The sequence below is a fragment of the Ailuropoda melanoleuca genome, chromosome 2 (assembly GCF_002007445.2).
Source record: "Ailuropoda melanoleuca isolate Jingjing chromosome 2, ASM200744v2, whole genome shotgun sequence".
NCBI classification, from domain to species: domain Eukaryota; kingdom Metazoa; phylum Chordata; class Mammalia; order Carnivora; family Ursidae; genus Ailuropoda; species Ailuropoda melanoleuca.
The window spans coordinates 112856533-112873730 of NC_048219.1; the positions used below are offsets into that span (position 1 = coordinate 112856533).

Here is a 17198-nt window from a genome sequence, read left to right on the forward strand (position 1 = left end):
TCATTCCATGCCAAAGATTACTGTTCTAGCCCATTTCCTTGGTGGCATGGAAAACTACTAACATTGAGTGTGATACAGAGCAGTAAAGGGCTCTGCAGTAGGTCTAGGCTATGATGCAAGCAGTCCTGTCATTTGGGTCATATGACCCAGAAGACCTGATGGGTGCTGGTGGTCAGAGCAACACACAATATAGAGCTTATGGAAAGCCTCACCAGGGGAATCCCAAAACAGGCCCCTACGATTCTGCAGCAAAGTCATGGTATCTGTACCAGAGAATTACATATCCTTTGATAAAATGCTCCTGACAGGTTTCTGGACCCTGGAAGAAAACAAAATTCTTGACTCTGAGGCTCCAAGTTACCATGGATCTGGAACTGCCCATGATGAATTGTCCTCATACCTTCATCTATGTAGAGGTTCCAATCAAGAAAAGAAAGGAGAAGAAGGAGAAGGAGAAGGAGAAGGAGAAGAAGAAGGAGGAGGAGGAGAAGAAAACCCCCCCAAAAACCTTAAGTTTGTTTTAATGGATCATTCAAATTAACATATGGGTACAAGATAAACATGAATTGCCGTTGCATTCAAGAGTAGGTCTTAAAGCGAGTTGAGAGAGAAAAAAATCTTCCCTAGGGGCAAAATTGTGACCAGTACACCAAATTATTCACTCATGAGGTACTCATGTATACAGATTCTGAAGCAGTGGTCAGTGGCGACCATGGCCATATGGTCATGGGACTAGAAAGAAAATAATTAGAACATTAAAGATTAGTAGATCTAGAGTGGGGGCATATGGATTGACATATAGGAGTAAGCACAAAGTCCAAAGATTTTTGAATCACATCTTAATTCCTGAAAGAAAGCATCTACCACAAAAGAAGTACTGATAACCAAAATTTCTTGGTCTTTTGACATTAGCCGGGCTTCATCATCAGCCTCCCCAGAACTGGGCATACGAACAGAGTTCACAGAGGCAGAAATAAAGGTACAATTATATGGATTTCCACTTACCAAGGCCAATTTAGTTAATTTTGCCTCTGAACATCTAATCTATCAGTAATGGAAAATAATAGTGAGCCCATGATATGATACCATTCCTCGAGGACATCAACTGATCTATTGATGGCAATTCAACTACATCAGGCACCTTCCAACTTGGAAATGTCAGTGATTCATTCTCATTAAGATATAGCCCCATTCTAGGTGTTGGCTTGCCTTTCTTACTGCAGGCCCTCAGGCAGCACCACTATACAAAGGCTTATGGAATCCCTAATCCACAGGCATAAATTCCACACAATCTAGAATCTGCTCAAGGTATCTAATTCACAGTGAAGGAGGTATGAGAGTGGGCACGTGACCATGGGATCTACTGGTTGAATCATATACCACACCATCCAAAAGCAGATGGGGTCTCATAGAATACTGGAACAACTTTTTAAAGACACAGGTGAAACATCAGCTTAGAAGGAATACTCTCAAGGTGACATCTTCAGGTTACAGTATACTCATTCAATTAGAGACCTCTATATGGTTCTGTATCTTCCCTGCAACTTTGGACTCTGTAGGACTGGAGCTTCTGGTTTCCAGAGGGCACACCTCTGAGAAAGGGCCACAAGCAAGGGTCCCACTAAACTACAAGCTATGGCTCTTGCCAAGAGACTTTGTAATTCTTGAGTCTAGTAATCAGCAGGTTAAAAGAGGAGTCACCATACTGGCATACATGACTGACCCTGAGAAGGATGAGGAGGTAGGGCTGCTTTAGTGTGGCCAGGGAAGGATATCCATGGAACCTTAGTAGTCCACTTGGGACCCTTCTACTACTCTCTGTGAAAAGACACATGCAGCAACCCAAGTCTGGGAAGAGTTACCAAGGATTCAGACCCCTCAGGAATTAAGGTTTGGGTCACAGATCAGCTACCTAGACCTGCCGAAATGATAGTTGAGCATGAAGAGCAATTAGAATGGATAGTGGAAGAGGGGGAAGATGATTATCAACTGTGGCCTGAGGTAAGCTACAGCTATAAAGTCTATTAGGCCCACTAACCTCCCTCTTCTAAATTTCCTCACAAGAGAGATCTAAAGGAACTATGGAGTTGTTCCCCAAACCTGTGTAGACACAGATATTTGTGGCATAAGGGGTGCTCTTTGGCAGTCATGAACATGCACTTCTCAAATCTCTACCTATGGGTAACATCATTCACTGAACCCACCACTGATACGAGACCCCACTTCTACCAAGGTTCCCAGACAATGAGTGAGTATGACATAAATACTGAAGCAGACACACTCCTGTGAAATGCACAACTCCTTCAAACGGCAACTTCGGCTCAAGGACTCCCAATCAGCCTTGCTAAAAATGTCTTAGAGCTGTACTGCAGTCTAAGACTTACCCTATCCAACTTCCCACCCTTATTTCCTCTCAAGGGGTCAGCCCTATGACACATTCTAATTCAATCTCATCAGTCTCAATCCCCTTTATTACTCACACTTTCCCCAATCAACCTCATACATGCCAACATATGAATATTTTTAAATGTGGATCAGAGAAGATACAGAATCTCATGCCCCTTGGCCTTTGCCAAAGAGTTCAAACTGGCACAAATAAATATGTTATATTAATCTACACTTTTATCTTCTGTACTGCTATGTGCTCCTCTTAGAAAACAAAAACAAGAAAAAAAAAAGACAAAAAACCAAAAATCTGGCAACTCAGGGCTGCCAATACTGCATCACAGAAATGATGTGTAGTTAAGTAGCATCTGTCGCTGCTAGGTCATTTGCAATATGGTCTGGCACACTCAATCCCTACTAGGTCTCCCTCTCTCCCTAACTATTCACACAGAAAAGTTCTCTGGCTCCTGTAGTCATTTGAGTTTGTGACACTGGCCTAGTACTCTCAATAAACTAAGATGTAAAGGTATCTTCTGAGAATGAGATTATAGGATGGGTTGATGATTTAAAGTGACATACAAAGTGTGGCTACCATAGAGATGGGGATGGAGAAAGAAGAGTGTAGGCTTTACAGGGACTTGGGGATTTGCAAAGCAAGGATGTCAGAAGAGCACAGAGTGCAAAGATTTACAGTTCATTAATGAAATACCCGGCTATAGAATATGGCCTCTAAAAAGAAGCAGGAAAATTACAGAATAAGTACAATGAAACACAAGTATCTGGAGTCAAATCACTAAAAGCTGAAATAAGGACAAAGATTAGGTTCTGTGTGGGGTGATAAATTCAGAGGTTGTGTGTAGAAAAGTACATTCCCATTTCTATCTACCTCCCTGGGAGAAAGTACATGGGATTAAATTTATACCTTTCAGTTTGAACAAATAATTAATTCCAGATACTGAATTTTCTATAATGATTACCAAGCATTCTCTCTAATAAAATAGACATTTTAAATGGTTTTAGTAGTCATTTGTTAGGTAATATATTTAAATATTGTATTAGTTTGTTAGGGCTGCCATAACAAATACAACAGGTTGGCTAAAATGCCAGAAATTTATTTTCTCACAGTTCCAGAGGCTGGGGAATCTGAAACTGGAGGTGTCAACAGGAGTTGATTTCACTCTAGGGACTCTCCCTTTGGCTTACAGATAGATGTCTTCTCCCTGTGACTGCACATTATCTTTCCTCTGTGTTCCAACTTCCTCTTTTTATAAGGACATTGGTTAAATTGGATTGAGGCCTAACCATATAACCTCATTATCTCTTTAAGAGATAATCTCCAAATTTAATCACATCTGAGATGCTGAATTTTAAGACTTCAACATATAAATTTGGGGGGACACAATTCAGCCTATAATAGGTATCCACTTGTATCTCAGAGAATGTTTTTTTTAATCACATATGAATGGATGATGCTGAAAATAACTCTGAATTACAAAAGAATATTTTTAAGCAGAAGCAAGGATTATTAGCAATTAGCATTATGTTCAATCATCACTATTCTACAAGATATAAGAAAGGCTAGTCCATATGCAAGCCTAGTAGAAGAAATACAATGTCTACTTCACATTTCCAGGGAATGCTGACATTTGAAAAATCATTTGGAAAACTATTAAGTTCATTGCTAGGCATATACCCAAGAAAAATGGAAACAAATACCCACAGCAAAACTTGCACTTGAATGTTTCTGGAAGCTTTATTAGCAATAGTTAAAAAAGTAGAAACAACTCAAATGTCCATCAGCTGATGAATGGATAATAAAAAGTGATATATCCATACAATCAAATATAATTTGCATCCCCCCAAAAAAGTAGTGAAGTACTGGTATATGCTACAACATGAATGAACATTGTGCTAAGTGAAAGAATTCAACAATGAAGGACCACACATCATACGATTCCATTTCTATGAAATGTCTGGAATAAGCAAATCTGTAGAGACAGAAAGTGGATTAGTGCTTCCCTTAAGACAGACAAGTCGGAAGAAATATGAGAATTAGTAATGAGTATGAAGTTTTCCTCTAGGTTAATGATAATATTTTAAAATTTGATATTGGTGATGGTTGCACAAGTCTGTGAATATACCCAAAACCACTGATTTGTTAAACACATGGATTCCATGGTATGGTATGTAAATTGTATCTATAAAAATTGCTAGCTTAAAAAAAAAGGAAATCTGAGTTTGAGGAATTAACACAAATGCTGAAAAAGATTTACAGCCCAAACTCAAAAATAATCAAAATGTCCAGAAATATTGGAAAAGTCAAAAACTAATGTTATCCACATTTTATAATAATGTACTTGTGTCAAAAGCAGCATTTACAGATTGTTAATCATAACAGAAAAGTGTTCTTGCTAGAATGGTAAGTAAAAGGAACAAGCCAAAATCTTATCAATGAAGTTTCATTTGTTTTTAAAAAACATAGCACAAAGATCAATATGCCACAATATGATCCCCCTTATATGTAGAATTTAAGAAATAAATGAACAAAAGAAAAAGAGAGAGAGGGAAAAACCAAGAAACAGACTCTTAACTATAGAGAACAAATTGATGGTTATCAGAGAAGTAGATGGGGGAACGGAGGAAATAAGGTAAGGGAATTAAAGAGTACACTTATTATGATGAAAAAATAAAACAAGGGGTGCCTGGGTGGCTCAGTTGGTTAAGCATCTGCCTTTGGCTCAGGTCAGGGTTCTGGGATTGAGCCCTGTGTCAGGCTTTGCACTTAGCAGGGAGCCTGCTTCTCCCTCTCCCCCCTGCTTGTGCTCTCTCTCGGGCTCTCTCTCTCTCTCAAACAAATAAATAAAATATTTTTAAAAAAGAAAAAATGATATAAAGGACTAATAAGCCAAAATATTAATAGTTGCTGTCTGTGTAGTAGTAGTATTGGTGATTTTTATTTCAGTTTTGTTTCATGTTTTCTAATTTCCCACAATATACAATTTTAATAAAGAATTTTTAAACATGGGGCGCCTGGGTGGCACAGCGGTTAAGCGTCTGCCTTCGGCTCAGGGCGTGATCCTGGCATTATGGGATCGAGCCCCACATCAGGCTCCTCTGCTATGAGCCTGCTTCTTCCTCTCCCACTCCCCCTGCTTGTGTTCCCTCTCTCGCTGGCTGTCTCTATCTCTGTCGAATAAATAAAAATAAAAATCTTTAAAAAAAAAAGAATTTTTAAACAAATAAAAGTATTTATTTAATTATAGACTGATATCTGCCATCAATAAGTGTTTGCTGAACTAATGACTATTAATCCTCAAACACATTTTAATAATGCTTAATGACTGAGCTGGTAGATATCTACTTTTTCATTCAGTCATCACTACTTTGAGTTAATAGGGTTTCTCATGAACATTGAGGATAATTGAATATGCAAATATACTCATTGGTATACTGTATTGTATCTATAAATTCAATCTGAGCCAAGTGAGATAAAATTATCAGCTTTTTTATCATTAAAATAATATTAAAGGAGAAGAGTAAATGGAAAAAAAATAAGGCTAGAGTCACAATTTAAATAACGTTATTGATAAGAAAAACCAATAAATCTTAGCTCTTATCCCTACTAATCAGAATAATATATCATAGGTAACAAAATAAAATTTTTGAATCCTTTTATTCAGAATTTAGAAAATAACTTTTCATGTATAGTTAGAACCTTGAATTACTATGAAATAATCCGTTCTTTTTAGTATCTTAATATTTAATTTGTAAAGGAAGCAGCAACCAAAATGGGATCTCCTGTCAACATTTGTTTTTCCTTTGAAGAATAGAACAGAGTCTATAACACAGTCTACTTTCTATGTTCAAACTATACCAGTCTAATTATGATTTTGTTCACATAGGTTTTAATGACTATTGACCAAGAAAATAGATGATTTTTAAAAAAACAGCTTATAGGTTGTTACTGTTGAAGCTGTTAATATTGGAAGTTGAATAGTCAAACGCTGGAAGAAACACAGAGAAATCATTATTCAGAAGAGTTGATTTGTTTGTTTTAACTCCTTAAAATACTCCAGAGCCAGAGAGTCATAATCCTTAAGTAATCTATTCTAGTATTTAATACACTATCAAGTTCCATGTCTGGTTCTGAGTTTTTTCCTGCTTAATTTGCATTGAGCTCCTCTCATTCAGTCCTCTGTAAAATTAAATAACAAATAAAACAAATAAACTTCTAGGCTAAAGCAATCAACTTTGTTTCTCAACACAGTCCCAGATGAATTCACTGACGGAATGTTTTACTCGTAGCAGATGATGGGAGATAATATGCTATCCTTGGAAGAAGATTTGCATAATTGCTCTTGTGTACCATGGTAGGCATAAAGAACTGGCAGTTGTTGCCAACTACTTCAGAGCTCCCTTTCTGGCCACAAACCTCTGGACAGGGGCACTTGATGCAATGCTAGAACATATTCTAAGTGTAGTTAACATCAGTCAACGCTTAGCCTGCATTGGTCACAAAAAAAAAGAAAGTAAGTACACAATTCTGTTTGTGTTACACACCTTTGTATCCCCCAGGCAATCCTAGACAGCTGTAAGAATTTTCTTGAGCTTTTCTTAAAGAGCTTTTGTGCCAAGGAGTTGTCAGTAGAAGATTTAGTGTAAGTTCATATTACAGGAAGACTTTCCCAGACACTGGTCAAAAACTGTAAAGGGGGGTTGCAGGGAGTTGCTGACTTTTCTTGCAGGATTTAAGCCATAATACAGAAGTTATCCATATAGTAACATCACTGATAACCTGAATCAACCATCAAAATTTATCTCTTAGACAATAATATGTGGCGATAATACGGATAAAGCATCTATTATACTGTGATAAACAGCCTCTAATATACCCACCAATGGTCCCCACCACTAGGTAATTGAGTCCCTTCTTTAATCCTTTCCCTGTGAGTGTGGACTGTACCTAGTTGCTAGCTTCTAATAAATAGAATGCACCAAATGTGATGAGATATCCCTTCTGAGATTGGGTTACAAAAGGTCTGGCTTTCATTTTGTGTGTGCCATTTCTCATTGTATTGTTCGCTAGCTCTAAGGGAAGCCAGCAGCAATCATGTTGTGAACTGCCCTGTGGAAAGCCCCACATAAAAAGAAACTGAACTCAGTATTCAGTGAGGATCTGTGACCCTCGGACAAACAGCCCACAAGGAATTGAATCCTGCCAACACCCATGTGAACTTGGAAGCGAATTCTCCCTAGTTGAGCCACCTGAGGAGACAACAAGGTGTCTGGCCAACACCTTGATTGCAGCCTCATAAACTGACCCATAGAAGCAATAAGATAATAAATGTTTATTGCTTCAACTTGCTAAATTTTGGTAATTCGTTATGCAGCAATAAATAATAAAATCTAGTGGAATAAATTACTATTTTTTTCTTTCTTCTTCCCCTTCTCCTTTTAGTAACAATCATCATCATTTCCCTCGCTCACCTCTCAGATGAAGCTATACTATTCGTCTTCTGTCCCTAAGTTTAGCAGGGGCAATCCTATGCTTGGGGATCATATTGTCATCATTCCCCTAAACCCCACGTCCTGATACTGTCTGCCAAATATCTTTCCCAACCATCACTGCAGTGGGATTAAAATTCTGATTAGGAAATTATCAGGGTTCTGATATTGATTACTTCACTACTGGTTATTCAATTCATGGTTTATGTCAATCTCAAGGGCAAAAACTCAAATGCACATCCTGAATGCAGAAATTCATTTGGGCATCTCGAAGTAACCAACTCTCCCCAAAACCACTTTCTTAACTGTTAAAATGAAAACACCACCTGCCTCAACAGATTATTTTGATGAATTAAATGGCATAAATACAAAAAGTTTCCTACCCGTATTCCTGTGATAAGTGTTCAATAAATGTTAAAGGTTTTTTTTTTTATGTTATTTTTTTTTCCTCCTCAAACTTTCTATTCCTAACCCATTGTGGGTGATTAGTTCCATTTCTAGTCTTTCTACTTCAGCCTAGTCCTTGTTCTAGAAGTAGTAAGGAATTCATGGAAATAATTAGTTCTTTATTCTTCTCAAAGGATCTGCTTACTACACTTACTACTTACAGCTTCTGCATAAGAAAAAAGCCAAACGATAAAAAGGAATTAAAGATCTACTGTTTATGTCTAGTCCAAAATCAATGAAATAACTTCCATTTTTCTCTATTAACTAGAAAAGTGTGTACTTGATTAAAAACTAATGATCAATAATCTCAGAAAATGAATCATAGCTCTTTATTTTTTTTCTTAAAGAAAGAGGGTCAAAAAGAAAAAATAGACTAATCTATTTTTTGGTTTTCTTAAAATAGGGGAAAAAAACTTTTTCAAAGTTAAAAGCACTTTTTAAAGGTCACAATTAACAGTGTTAATGGTATCAATGTACCTAAGCTAAAGGAGACATCAACATTATCATTAGACCTGTCAGCATATCCAGGACTGAGTTTCTAGGAAGAAACAGGTAGCAGTGTAACATCTAAGAATCAGAGTACAGAGAAATCTGAAAAAACATGCAGAAGACTAACCTATCTAAAAAATACTTTTTTTCACATCTCTTTAGTGGTGTTTCAGTTGTATTTATGGTATTGGGTTGATATTGTGCTTCACTCAAACACACTTAGTAAGATAACTTGTAAATCTCTTAGCAGCTATTAATAATTTACTATGAATTAGTATAGCTAGACCTTTTGAGAATAGGTTTCGTGGTAACTCAGTTTTGATAAGGAAAAGAGTACAGGAATATATTAGAGTATCAAATATGAATGTAGCTCTGCTGAAAAGAACCCCGAGCCGCCAAAAAGAAATATAGCAGCATATGTTGACTCAGGAGAGGGAAAAAGAAAGGTGCCCAAAATGGATGTGCTTCATGTGAATTTATATAAAGTTGGTGTTGACACGTTTTACTTTCATGAGAAGTGCTAACTGCCCAAGTGAGACATTTCCATGAGATTTGCTTCGGTGATTCTCTCAATGATAGAATAATGTAAATCCCAAGTAAGTTGACCAAAGTCTCAATTTTAGCAGGTAATCATTGTGCATCTTCTGGGCTTTTGGTTTCCAGTAACCTCTGGGGAGTTCAGGTATGTATGTTTTGAGTTTAGAAATTATCCAAAAATGATTTGTGAGATATATACAATAATTTGCTTAACCTGTAGTTCCTTATCTATGTATGATATTTGTCCCTGAGGTTTGTTGAAGTTTCTGTTTTCTTGTGGTAGTTACAACCTTGTCTCTTGAAAGATATACCGAATTTGACCATCTGCAAATACATACAAACTGTTCACATGATTTGAAAATACAGTTTTGAAGCAAGTTTGAAATGACAACACAAAGTAGTATTGGTTCACTGTCACAAGAACAAGAAGAAATGAACCAGGTCTAAAAATTCACTTTGTAGCCAAGGAAATGGTTTTCATAAAACTGAAAAAATGTCCCAAAGCGACAGTATTATATTTCTTAAGCTATTGCTGTTACTGACATAAAAAGAATTCCTTCTATAATTCTTCTGTAGCCCTGTTTGGTGACAAAATGGTTACTAAAAAATTTTGTGACTAGCTGTCTTCTAAGCCTCTGGAGAAAGGAAGAGATTCTCACTTGAGTGTCACCTGCTTCAATTCTTAAATGTTTTTAAGGTCACATAATTCAATGATCCAATATATGAATCAAAATAAAATATGACCTTCTACAAGCACAAATTTGCAGAAGAGCAATGTAGTTTATCAACTAATGCCAACAATGTCCAAATAAAATTTTGTTTAGGTGGTTACAGGTACAAGATGACACAGTGTAAAGAATTAGAAGTAGGAGACTTAATTAGGATACTTAATTACCACACAACCTCTTGATCTCCCTGGGTTCTAGTTTCTTTATATGCAATGGGAGGGAATGCTACTACATGGTATCAAATGTTCCTTTAGTTCTAACATTTAGTGATATATGTAAATATTGTGGAACTACTAAGGAGAGATTATTTCATGTAATAGGTGGCATTCAAATGTGTAAATGAGGCAAGAGTATTTTGTCGTATATTCTCCTTCACTTCATTTTATTAATAGACTTTATTTTTTAGAACAGGTTTAGATTCACAGATTTGAGCAGAAAGCTCCCATGTACTTTTTCCTCTCATCCACACACAGCCACCCCCACTGCCAACATCTCATACCAGAGTGGTACATTTGTTACACCTGGTGAACCTAAATTGGCATATCCATAGACTACATTAGGACCTATAGGTCAGATTAGAGATTACTCTTGGTGTTGTACATTATATGGGTTTTAATAGAAGTTATAAAGACAAGTTCCTTCAGTGTTTTTATTGTCTTAATAGCCAGATCACTATGTGATAGTGTAAAAAGGCATTAAAATATTCCCCATAGTGAATGCCAAGCAATGACACCCAAATAATAGTCCTTTGATGTTCTCTTAAGAAACAAAACTAACAAGCAAAAAACCCCACAGATCATCCATACATGCATTACCTCAGAAACTATTCTTTATCTTTTTTCTCTACAGTAACTTAGCTGTGATATTCTACACCTGGTAGATAGTAATCAACATATGTCAATACTGAGTTGGATGACTCAAATTTGAACAAAAGAGATAAAAGATGAAAAAAAGAATATAAGCACAAAATTTTCAGATAAATAATCATTCTCTGAAAGATCTTGTATTTGCCATTCCACACTGCAAAGTCTCTGTACAATAAATGTGACTACTTTCCAAAAAATAAATAAATAAATAATAATAATAATAGTTCTCTGAATAGAAAGTCCTCTCTTCAAGCAATATCCTATTATGTGATTATTACAAAAAAATATAAATACCCTCAAGGCAGAGGAGGGGCAGACTGGACAGAGCATTACTTACTGAAGATCACATTACTAACTTTACACATTACATTACAAAGCAATGGGCTTTGTTTTGAAGGTGTTTCTCCTAACTAAAACATATCTTTTAAAGCACCAAATTCAATATTCATTCATTCATCAGGAGGAATATCACCCAGCGGGCAAGGATTTTCAAAGCTCCCCCCCCCACCAGGTGGAATGGGACTTTTCCAGTGAAGTGATAAAAATGCTTTGAACATTTTAAATCTAGCCACAGGGTCTTCTTTCTCCTGTGGATACTATCCAGAATTGCCTCATCTAGTGAAAGAAATCCTTTCACTGCAGAAAACTTTAATTCATTAGGACCAAACCCAGCAGGACAGAGATCTGTTAATCCTCATGAAATGCACAGGTTTAAACAATGTATTTATCCCTGTAAAACTGTGGTAATAAAATGCTATGACATAAATTATGATGGTTATACTTAAGAAATGATTCTCCTTCACACCATCTCCTTATTGTAATGGGAGGCTTCTGTTTGGTTTGTTGTTGTTTAGAATAAGGATAGACTGTGCCCTTCCAATCTGTCATCTTTACCTTTGACTGATCCTAAAGTAACTTGGATTATGTCACAGAGGTGAATGCCCATTAATGAAAGAAGAGGAAATAGAATATCTGCAAAGGGAACTAATAGTGGAAGAACTTATGATCAGGTAAAACGTAGCAGCTGTGGTAGAAAAGAAAAAAAGCTAATGCACCAAAAATGGTTTCTCTCTTTTGCTCAGGAGCAATCTAGACATTTTCCTTCCTTCCTCCCTGAAGCGACTTCACTCAACAAAGCCACAGAGCTTATATATTGTCTATAATGGTATCATAAATCAAGTGTCCGACACTGATTCTGATCCTAATACATTTTCATAAAACACAGTTAGTAAAGGATCAGACTAAAATAGACGGAACACAAAGGTATGGGCAGAAGTGGTTGGAGGCTCTTATTACCACCACTGCCATCATCATCATTACTGTTTTACCTGGTTCCTTATCTATGTACTGTCTGCTGGCTTCCTAGGTTTACATTTAATGACTTCAAACAGCTGGTGATATTTTTTTAATCTTTAAATATCTGCTCTCCCTACTGTTCATTATCATCATCATTAAGTTCATCTTTACCAGGGAATTTTACTAACCTACTCTCTGTCCCCAAGAAGTTAAGAAACAACTATTCTCTGCAGATCACTGAACAGAAAGTATAGTATCCACCAAGATAACAGAAAAGGAAATCATCGCTAATTAGAAGTTGAAATATACCTTCCAGGGCATGCTTGTAGATATATATTTCACACACACACATATATCACATATGTGTATTTTTACAGTTTATTACTTTCTATTATTAGGTATCACTACTATTTTCGTAGCTCCCATATATATCAGGCTCTGTGTCAAACATCTGTATACATTCATCTTAATATTCCCATACGCCATAAAGTGAGGCTCATTAAGTAACTTACACAACATCGCAGAGTAGTTAAGAGGGTGAACTGGAACCAGAATACGAGTTGTTGTAAAAGTCTCACCTCTTCCTACCCTATGCTTTACTGGCCCCGGGTCTCTAACCCTCTGATTTCAAAGCAATTTTTGCATTGTTGTTTTCCGATTAACAAAAGGGTTCTAAATACATTCTTGAACATTCTAATTTTATATGACTATTCCATATGCCTACACCCTTTTACATTTAGAAGATGAAATAGATGTTCTAAAAACGATTTCTTCCTAAGGATTGAATTTAAAAATATGGTAGTATGATATGAAGAACACAAGTTTTGACTAACAGCCGGTAATTTCTCTGGGGAAAACTACTTTGATGTAAAACAAGTTTATTGTGGTATTAATAATTATTGGAAATCTAGAAATAGGGAGAGTACTATTCTCTGCAAGTAAAAATATCCCCTGCCGTGGCACATTATATGAAACTTAACCATTTTAGGGCCCGTATAAAGCCTCAGAGAGTGAACTCAATTTGGGCAAATAATCAGTATACCCATAAGAAAAAAGAGATTTACTGATGATCTAACCAGGACATTTATACCACCAAATGTTTTAGTATAATACCTCACAGAAATTTTCAAAACACTTTCAAAATTCATTATGAAGTCTTTTAAAGAATCAAATATGTGATAACAGCTAAAAAAAGGGATTATGTGTACTTATTAAAATATATGCATATATGCATAACATCTTTTCAAGAAGTTCAAGTTTTCTTAGTTTTGCACTTACTAAATCCTAGGAAATTCTAAAGAATAAGATGCATGTCAAGAGGCAGGGTAGATTATACATGGTAGGGTAGTGAGCCTTCCGTGTATAATGAGGTTTGATCAAACAGCCTTGCTTGATCAAAAATCACATTGTGATTTTGGCAAAATTTACATATTGCTCAACAAAATATACTATATTTGTTTGAATTTCCTTTTAGAAAAGTCCTTTTAAAAATGTAGGTAATTTGGCCTGTATATGACTCCAAGCATTTGGTACAAAATAATTTACTTAAGAAAAGTCATCTTTGAAATGTTTGTGAAGATCCCCAGTAATTCATTAAATTGTAGCCAGGAATTTCATTAACACATGATTAAACAAAATGTATTAGAGCTGAGGGAAAAAAATAAGCTTTACAACCAGAATTCCACATGCTGATGCGTGAAGATTTTTTTTTTAAGATTATAAATCAGAGAACTACTTGCCTTTTAACATTAGATAAAATTGTCTTCACAAGTACTAAAAAACTACTGTAAACATACATGAGCACCTTCAGCACTAAAACATTAATATGGGAAGCATATGATTGAGCTCCAGGAGAGGTAGAGAAACTTGCTTTTATAAGTTTAGAGCTACAAGTGTAGAATAGTAGATCTGAGTAGAAATTCCAGAAGCATATCTAATGCTTATACTATGTCTGAATTTAGCAATTAGCACACACACACAAAAACATGTTTACTTCAATAAACTGGACCGTGTCCACCATCAATTTCCAATCATACATTTATATTAGCCACAGGAAAATGTTAGTGTCCGATCTGCTTTCTTTCACTGTTTGCTAAAACAAGATAAGGTAAAATCTGACTCCAAACCGATACATACCATATTCAAAAGTAATTTAAATGGCACAGCATTTATAATTGTTTTCTTGTTATTTGGATTTCATTTGCTGCTACCTATATTAGAACAGATAATCATTCTGGAAATATTTTAATTTAGATTATGTTTTAAGTATATAATCAATATAAATGTTTTGTATATATTTATATCTATAATTGAATAAACGTAAAAGTGTCATTTAAAAAAATACAAATAAAATGAAGCAACCAAATGCCAATCATGGCATTTTAAGGTAGTCGCATTTCAAATGCTACACTTTAGAAAATTTTTACTTGATTCTTTTTTTCAGGAAAACATATTTAGAACAATTTGTATTAGGCTTAAAATTTCATTACTAATTTGCTTTCTTATTCCTCATCATGACTATCAGAGTACAGAGAGAAAAGTTATATTTCCATCATGTATAATAAATCAAGTAAAAACATCATACATAAATTATGAATAAAAAGCTATTTACCTGCATGGAAATCTATCCCAACAGCAAATGAAGTCCCTGATATAGGCATCAATGCATCCATTTTGTCACTTGGTTCCAGAGGTATTCCCCGGATTCCTTCATGTACAGAGTACATAAGAAATGACTCTATACCTAAATTGGGGGGGGGGGGAAGCCCAAATGAATATTTAAAATTAAAATCATTCTACTAGCATTATTTTGAACATTCTTAATTTTTTTCATAAAACATATTTCTTAGCCTTTTTTTATTTTTAATTGCACACTCCCCTTCTGACTAGTTGAAAGGTATATAGATAAGTGGCTCTCAAACTTGAGTATACATCAGAATGTCCTAGAGGACTTGTTAAAACACAGATTCCTGGGACCCCCATCCCAGGGGCCTGATAATTTGAATTTTTGAAAAGTTTCCAGGTAATGATGGCACTACTGGTCTGGGAACCAGACTTTCATAAACACAGAGGCAGATAATTCTGGAAAACCTACCTGTCCTCACAACCAAAACTCACCCCCTCTTTTCTAATGCCCAATTATCTTGTTGCTTATATATGATAATAAACTTTGATTTTATATATGATTTTAGATAGCTATATCACTGTTATTTTTCTAATAAAGTTAGTCTTCTTCAATCATTTTGAACACTAAAAACATACCACGTACTTAGTTTTTGCTAATACCTTGCTGTTCTAGCATCAAAAATATGTCCTAAAATATGCACATACAGAAAAGCTGACTACCAGAAGTCTGCATGCTAATGTTTATGAATTTTTCTTATACACCAGAACATGTTTTTAGATACATTTTCTTTTCTTTTTTCTTTTCTTTTTAAAGATTTATTTACTTGAGAGAGAGAATGGGTATGCACGTGTCAGGGAGGAGGGGCAGAGGCCATGGAGCCCAATGCCAGCTAGATCTCATGACCCTGAGATCAGGACCTGAGCCAAAACCAAGAGTTTCACCCCAGATTGAAACCTTTTTTTAATAAAATTAAGCTATGATCGTTGGATAAAAAGATCATTCTAGAACCAAATTTCTTTGGGACTACGAACCAGAATCTATGAAACAAGAAATAGGAAGATGGATGTTTTAGGTTCCCCTTCTTTAGCGGTGATCTTCTCAGCTAAGCAAATCTGAGCCCTTACAACCTCTCTTGTATTTTCTCTTAAATAGTTAGAAGAAAAACTGAATTCAGATTGAAAGGTAATTGTAACCATTCAATCACTGCTTTTTACTTCAACCCTTGCCTATTCAAGTTGAAGATAGTTTCTACTGGTCTTGGTTAAAAGTTTGATAATAAACTACAGTTCTGGAAAATAAATAATTATGACTTTTAAAGAACAGTAATACTTAAATTTTTTTAGATAATAACAATCTTATGTCTATGAGACTAAGCACTTGAACCATTGTCCTAATGAGAAGCTAATATTGTTTTTTTCTGTTTTACTGATTTTTGTTGCCTAAAATTTGCATCGATAAAGTAAACACATCAGAATTAAATTTCAAGACTTTATACCTTGACATGACATGCGATTCTTTTGGAGATAATATCCCACTGTACACATGCAAGTCCTTGTAGTTTCAGATGTTGGCAAACAAAGCTGAGAGCATCCACCATTATTTAGTTGGCAAGAATTGCTGCCTGCATAGAAGAAAAACAAGCAAAAGAAATATTGAAGAAAAATAAAAAGTATCATTTGATATTACCAATAATTTGAACAAATATTTATGCTTTTGTTGATTTATAAAATGCAGCTGCTTCATAGTGATTAGTATGATGTTTCATTGTCTTGAATAATTTGAAGTGGCAAATTGCAGTTGAAGTCTGCCCTCCCAAAAAAAGTAAATGGAGAGCTAACGCGTGGCATAGTGACTATACACAGCAATACTATAATTTATAGTATCAGTTAATTTTGATTATAATTCAAAGTTACTAAGAGACCAATCTTAACTGTTCCCACCACAAAAAAGAAATGATAATCATGTGATGTGGTAGAGGTGTTAGCTAATGCTAAGGTGGTAATCATATTATAATATGTAAATGTATCGAATCAACCCATATACCTTAAACTTATGCAATGTTAATAATATGTCGATTAGATCTCAAAAAATAAATTTTAAAATAAATAATTAAAAAAATTTTTAAAAGCAAATGACAATGCGTGAGAAGATTCATAGCTACAGAAGAGCAAGTGAAATTGGTTTGTCATGAATACTGTCAGACTTCTGCAATATTTTAAGATCACAGAAACTAGGTAATGTTTTTATTATGATATTTTACTTCAACTCTACAGTTACTTCCTTTTCAAGAATACTTTATCCAAATGTGTCAAATAAATA

General features: G+C 35.2%; 1 protein-coding gene across 1 annotated transcript in view; it reads right to left on the reverse strand.

Moving 5' to 3' along the window:
- The window catches only part of LRP1B (LDL receptor related protein 1B), a 1837899-nt gene that overhangs the window by 472710 nt on the left and 1347991 nt on the right, over positions 1-17198 (reverse strand). Inside the window, exons 33-34 of the mRNA XM_034642051.1 lie at positions 16375-16500; positions 14865-14996 (exon numbers count right to left, since the gene is read on the reverse strand). Coding sequence (XP_034497942.1) covers positions 14865-14996; positions 16375-16500 — 258 coding nt within the window. The remainder of the gene's footprint in view (positions 1-14864; positions 14997-16374; positions 16501-17198) is intronic.